The sequence below is a fragment of the Macadamia integrifolia genome, chromosome 1, assembly GCF_013358625.1.
Source record: "Macadamia integrifolia cultivar HAES 741 chromosome 1, SCU_Mint_v3, whole genome shotgun sequence".
NCBI lineage: Eukaryota > Viridiplantae > Streptophyta > Magnoliopsida > Proteales > Proteaceae > Macadamia > Macadamia integrifolia.
In genome coordinates this window covers 34284081-34290723 of record NC_056557.1, presented here as the reverse complement: position 1 = coordinate 34290723, position 6643 = coordinate 34284081, and the positions used below count along the sequence as shown (strand labels likewise).

Genomic DNA, 6643 nt, shown 5'->3' with positions numbered 1-6643 from the left:
TTATGCAGCCAGACGACAGTCCATTCCGATAGAAGCATTTGAATGATTTCGTACGTTTCTTGAACAAGTGCCCAACTAAACAAAATAACTGCTTCTATGGAGTATGATACCTCGCCACTCCGAATGAACACTGTTAAGGCATAGAGAATGGCAGAATATCGAAGGAATCGTAAATTGCAGGCTAAAGAAGTACGAACAACAACGGCTTTGGTGAAGAGCATATCGTACATGAACCTAAGCTCCACATCAATGAGTTGGAAGGCAACTCCACAAGGGCATTGTAAGAAGAATCTCTGGGTGTCGATAATATTATTAGAGCAGGGGACCACGAGATCCACAAAGAGGCACTTGAAACTGCAGAAATATTGGTAGCCTCGCAGTAATATTGCCTTATCAGAATCTAATAATGACCCAACATTCGGTGTCGGTGCAGGTGCCACTTTTGGTACCGCCATCATCCTGAAAGCATATTCATCCATGGGAATGAATTGGGGATCACCATCATCCTTATGTTGATCATCGTCATCATCAGGGACTAGTGGAATTGGCCCTGAATTAGGAGGAGGAAGCATGGAATCTCTAAGATTACCCATGTTTGCTGAGTGAAAAGCCCATGTCCTCTCGGCATACTTGGAGATTCCTGCCAACAACATCCATATGAGAACTGCAAACCAAGAGATGGAGCCTCCAAAATTTCCAGCCCTGACGAGGAATAGTTTAACATGGATGTAGACAGCAACTCCAACTCGGTAGAGGAGCTGAATGGAGTGTCTAAAGTAGAGTTCATTGTCTACTAAAGAGATGGCCGTGATACTATCAGGGCCTCCAAGATGTAATAGAAGGAAAGAAGACCAAATTGGGGCGATCTCGTTCAGTTGATCACCAGGGAAGCTGGTTAATATCCCAAGGCAAGCGGTGGCTGCAACATCAGCCAATTGATAAGCAGACCAGAGGAGGAAGGTGAGCCATTTGCTTGAACAGCGTTTCCGAAAGCTTCCAAAGAGGGTGAGGATGACTTGGAAGAATAAGCTCGTCAGAAGAGAGATTAAAAGGCTGAAGTCTTTCAATGGTGAAGGTGAATACATACTGGGAGAGCTGTTACCAAACCACGGATACTTTTTTTTTTTTTTTTGATGAAGCCAAACCACGGATACACTCCCAAACTCCCAAGAATCTCTTTTGGCGGGCTGTAAGTTCTCTCCCTCTCTTGAGAGTATTGAAGCGATTCTGTAACTTCGTCTTTGTACGATTTAGGGTAGATATATAATAAAGCTGAAAGGTTAGCATTCCAAAAAATAAAATAATGAAGTCAACTTGGTGTCTCAAATTTCTAGCAATAAAAAGAAAAATTTGGCATCTTATATACACTCCCAAGAATCTACTTTGGCGGGCTGTAAGTTCTCTCCCACTCTTGAGAGTATTGAAGCGATTCTGTATCTTCGTCTTTGTACGGTTTATGGTAGATATATAATAAAGCTAAAAGGTTAGCAGTCCAAAAAATAAAATAATAAAGTCAACTTGGTGTCTCAAATTTCTACCAATAAAAAGAAAATTTTGGCATATTATATACACTCCCAAGAATCTACTTTGGCGGGCTGTAAGTTCTCTCCCTCTCTTGAGAGTATTGAAGCGATTCTGTATCTTCATCTTTGTATGGTTTAGGGTAGATATATAATAAAGCTGAAAGGTTAGCAGTCCAAAAAATAAAATAATAAAGTCAATTTGGTGTCTCAAATTTCTACCAATAAAAAGAAAAATTTGGCATATTATATACACTCCCAAGAATCTACTTTGGCGGGCTGTAAGTTCTCTCCCTTTCTTGAGAGTGTTGAAGCGATTCTGTATCTTCGTCTTTGTATGGTTTAGGGTAGATTAGGGGTGTCAATTTCTAAATCGAACCGGTAAAACCAGCCGGACCAAACCGATAACAACACAGATCGAACCGAACCGAAGCCTTATTGGTTTGGTTCGGTTTGTAGTATTGCAACCCCAAAGCCAACCGAACCGCACCGAAAACCGGATGAACCCGAAACCAAACCGAAATCGGCTCAAAACCCAGACCGAAACTGAAACCAAACCGGTAAGAAACCGAAACACTCCAAAATTCATTAAAAAAAATCAAAATTTGCATAGTTTTGTATACATTTGTATGGAAAGTTGAATCCAAACTGGACCAAAAACCAAAACCAACCCGATTACAAATTGATTTAAGAAACCGAAGACAAATCGAAACCAAACTGCACCGAAACTGAAACCAAACCGAAATTGGAATTTCCTTATTGGTTCGGTTTTGGTTTCAACTTTCCCACACCGAAACCGACTCAACCCGGACTAAAACCAATCCGGACCGACCGATTGACACCCCTAGGGTAGATATATAATAAAGCTAAAAGGTTAGCAGTCCAAAAAATAAAATAATAAAGTCAACTTGGTGTCTCAAATTTCTACCAATAAAAAGAAAATTTTGGCATCTTATATACACTCCCAAGAATCTACTTTGGCGGGCGGTAAGTTCTCTCCCTCTCTTGAGAGTATTGAAGCGATTCTGTATCTTCATCTTTGTACGGTTTAGGGTAGTTATATAATAAAGTTGAAAGGTTAGCAGTCCAAAAAATAAAATAATAAAGTCAACTTGGTGTCTCAAATTTCTACCAATAAAAAGAAAAATTTGGCATCTTATATACACTCCCAAGAATCTACTTTGGCGGGCTGTAAGTTCTCTCCCTCTCTTGAGAGTATTGAAACGATTCTGCATCTTCGTCTTTGTACGGTTTAGGGTAGATATATAATAAAGCTGAAAGGTTAGCAGTCCGAAAAATTAAATAATAATGTCAACTTGGTGTCTCAAATTTCTACCAATAAAAAGAAAATTTTGGCATCTTAAACAATGGGATAATCAGGTTTTTTCACTCGATTCATCCTCTTCAAAACCTGTTGATTTAAGAGTTAAATGTGATTAAGACGAATCTCTTATTTTAATCCTGGCAACTTTTGCAGTTAACCTTCTTCACAGACATATGCATATGAGAAAACCATGCCTTTCTTTCTGTCTATGGATAGGGGTGTCAATTCGTGGTCTGACTTGACTAAATCATTCGGGACCGACTGTTTATACACAGGCCAGGCCTGGACCATTTATTAAACGTGTTGGGCTTGAGCCTGACCCATTTATAAACGGTCGGTCTCGGTTTTGCTAATTGGACCGTCGGGCTCCCGATCGAGACAGATCAAATAACACCCGATCGAGACTGGCCTATTGTGCACCTGCCTCTCCCGACCCTTTAATGATTGTAGAATACCTATTTTACCCCCCAAATTAGAAAGTAAAAACTAAAAAGTAAAGACATGTTCACATTTTAAATAATGGTTATATTTGGTATCATTTATTGATTTATTATCATTTTTTTGGGCTTGCATGAGTGGGCTGGAATACAAGGGCACATTTTAAAGAGGGTCCATTTAAAAACCGGTTAAAGTCCGTTTAACATTAAACATGTCCGTAGCCTGGTTAAGGCCCGACTAAAGCCCGATTAAGATAGCCCGATTAAAGCCCGAGGCCGACCGACCGAATATAAAGTGTATCATGCCCTCAATAACTAAGTGCGATTAGTTAAATGGGTGGACATGGTGTAGCCTTTGAAAGTCTTCAAGTCCGATTAAGCCCGACCGAAACCAAATCAGCCCGACCGGTTGACACCCCTATTTATGGGTTTCAAAAAACCAACCATCGTATGACATAGGCTGACGATAAGGGGAATGTGAACGTAATTTAGAATTATGCAAGGAGTGTCTCTAATAATGACAATTCCTAGGGTGTAACAATGTGAATTTTTTGCACTAATTTGACTTGCAGCTACGGCTCACAACCAAAGATGGTGGAATAAAAGTCAATTTTCTAAATCAATGAAATTGGATCAAGGAATTCAACACCAATACGTGTTCTAGCATCTAATAGGTCGCCTAGGGAGTGGCCTGGCCTGGCCTGCATAAAAGGCAGGTTCAGGCCTTATCCCCTACGGTATGTAATCTAAGGCATCGATCTCCACATTTTCCTCTCCTATCAGGCAGGCGGCAAAGCATCAACAAATGTCTTCTCTTGATTATCGTAGAGTCGATGATGATTTGATGAAGATGATGGAATCGTCTTCGGAGAACTTTAAAAAGTTGATGAGCAGCTGCTGCCGGTGTTGCGTGGGGTTCACCTTCACCCTGAGCCTCACCGCTATCTTCTTGTGGTTCAGCATGATTCCCTCCGCACCAGTCATCTACCTTTCTTATAACTGCTATGTCGATATTAGAGGCACAGGCAACACCACCGTTGTATATGTCGAATTAATTCCAAGGAACACCAACATGGTAAAGGAAATTTACTACGATCACTTCGATGTCTCTCTATCTTACTATAACTTCGACTACGACTATGACAACCATCTCACCAACCTTGGGTATAATGGTTCGGCATATGGGTTCCATCAAGGCTACCCTTTGAAGGACCATTTCCCTTTCGGTGATCAGTACCTTCCGAACGTGACGATTTCCTCGGAATCAAAAAAATTGAAGGATGAAATGAGGAACGACTCTGGTTATGGGTATTTTTATGTGGATGTGGCGGTGACGTGGAGAATCATGGAAAGCAAGAAGGGACACGAGATGATGGTCGGTGGTTACTTTAAGGTCGAAAGATCCAACACATATATGTACGACTCTGGAATTCTGACGATAATTATTCCCTCTCGTTATTGGTCAAACTCGGAATGGGGGATTCAACTCACTTAAGAATTTGGAAGCCAATAACGGTAGCAGCACTAGTACTGTTCAGCCGGGAGTCCTCAACGGCGGCCGTGTCGCTTGTCGTCGTGCTTCTTGGGGGTGATGCGGGTAACGCTGCCTTTTTGCTTGCTTTTTACTGTTTTACTAGTTGAAACCAATTTCACCAAACTGTCTTTATTCTGTAATTAAATAATAAAAGTAAATATTTCACCATAAGTTGGTTGGCTCATGGTTGTGCTAAATGGAATCTTATTCTTTAGGGTAAACTTCACCCCCCTCCTCTGACCTAAGGCGAAATATCAACTGGATCTACCATCTTTGCAAAAATATCACTCCCCTTTCCTACAAGAAAAGATGCTATCTAACAGTCTCAACTGTTAGTTCTGACTATTAAATCAAGTTAATTTTTTTCATAATTCCCAAAATATGCCCTATTTGTCTAATACTTAAGCAGAGACCATCAATAATCATGTTATACAAGATTAAGTTTAGGCTACACTTACCATTCTCTTCTATCTCCCTTAGCAACATGAGGGCCTTAACAGGATCTCCGCTCTTGCAAAGCCCATCAATTATTGTTCCATAAGTGACCTCATTACACGGGTACCCTAACTCCACTATTTTGTAGAAAAACTCCATTGCCTTTCCAATTTCATTCTTCAAACAAAGCCCCTTAATCAGAGTGCTCAATGTAATAACATCTGGTTCATAACCACTTTTCAGGATGCTATCCAATGCAGAGAAACCAAAATCCACCGACTCAAGTGGCTTAAGCAATTGATTAAGATATTCAGAGTAGACAAATCGGCTTGAATCACTAAGGAGTCCATCTGTTTAAATAGGGAATGAACTGTGGGATACTGTTTCATCTTGGAAATGGCCCCCAACTGTCGATTGAAAACCTGAATCGATGGGAAAGGTTGATTACCAACCAAGCCGTCAAAGAAAAGCAATAAATCATCAAGACTTCTGAAATGGGGGACTGATGGGTTTTGTATTCTAATAGATTCACCAGCAGAAGAACTAAAATGATGGCAAAACACAGTTACACTATCACGAAGCAAGCACCCACATCGAGAAGAGAAAGGAAGAGGAAAGAGATCTTTATCACCAATCGAGAACTTCTTGAGACGAGTGAGACCCGAGAGCTCATAAAGGATGGAACCAAAGGGGTGGTTGTTGCTGAGGATAAGGCTATTAAGATACTTGCAATTGATAAGCTTGGAAGGTATGGGACCTGAGAGATTGTTCTGGGAGAGATCTAGGGTTAAAAGGAAAGGCAACCAAGTGCAAATTTCAGGAGGAATAGTACCAGTGAGAGAGAGAGAGAGTTATCGGAGAGATCGAGGGTCTGGAGGCTCCCGCAGTACTGCAAAGAATCAGGGATCCCTCTGGCGAGTTGCATCGCAGGTAGATTCAGTTCGATAAGGTGATTCTCCTTCATGTTCCAACATGAAACGCGATGAACTAGCCAGAGATAGGTTGCTTGATAATAGAGATACAATTTCCTGAGGGTACTCTCGCTTGCGGAGAACCCTAGGAAAGAAACCTATTTGCGTTAGTATGTTGAACCTACTAATGGCAAACATAACAGGGGTATTTTGGGGATTATGAAAAAAATTAACTTGACTTAATAGCCAAAACTAACGATTGGGGCTGTTAGGTAGCATCTTTTTCTTGTAGGGGAGGGGAGTGATATTTTCACAAAGGTGGTGAGTTCAGTTGATATTTAGCCTTAGTTCAGGGGAGGGAAGTGAAGTTTACCCTATTCTTTATTTTGATTATCGGCGGCATACGAGGCTAATAGGATAAGGATGCCAGGAAAAGTAAAGAATGAAGGTTAATAAAAAAAAAAAAATGTATTTGAAGAGAG

The 6643-nt window shown here is 40.7% G+C and overlaps 2 protein-coding genes across 2 annotated transcripts in view; one reads left to right on the top strand and one right to left on the bottom strand.

The window, feature by feature from the left end:
- The first annotated feature begins 3961 nt into the window (after positions 1–3961).
- LOC122086781 lies at positions 3962–4986 on the top strand. The gene has a single exon (XM_042655767.1). The coding sequence runs from the start codon at positions 4087–4089 to the stop codon at positions 4774–4776; it is 690 nt and encodes a 229-aa protein (XP_042511701.1). The 5' UTR covers positions 3962–4086; the 3' UTR covers positions 4777–4986.
- A 70-nt stretch (positions 4987–5056) lies between these two features.
- The window catches only part of LOC122073426 (pentatricopeptide repeat-containing protein At1g64580-like), a 10580-nt gene continuing 8993 nt past the window's right edge, over positions 5057–6643 (bottom strand). The window contains exons 2-4 of the mRNA XM_042638011.1: positions 5699–5793; positions 5274–5600; positions 5057–5112 (exon numbers count right to left, since the gene is read on the bottom strand). Coding sequence (XP_042493945.1) covers positions 5057–5112; positions 5274–5600; positions 5699–5793 — 478 coding nt within the window. The remainder of the gene's footprint in view (positions 5113–5273; positions 5601–5698; positions 5794–6643) is intronic.

Bases quoted from the DNA above. Each gene is read 5' to 3' on its own strand.
- LOC122086781 (XM_042655767.1), top strand. From the start codon at position 4,087: ATGTCTTCTCTTGATTATCGTAGAGTCGATGATGATTTGATGAAGATG.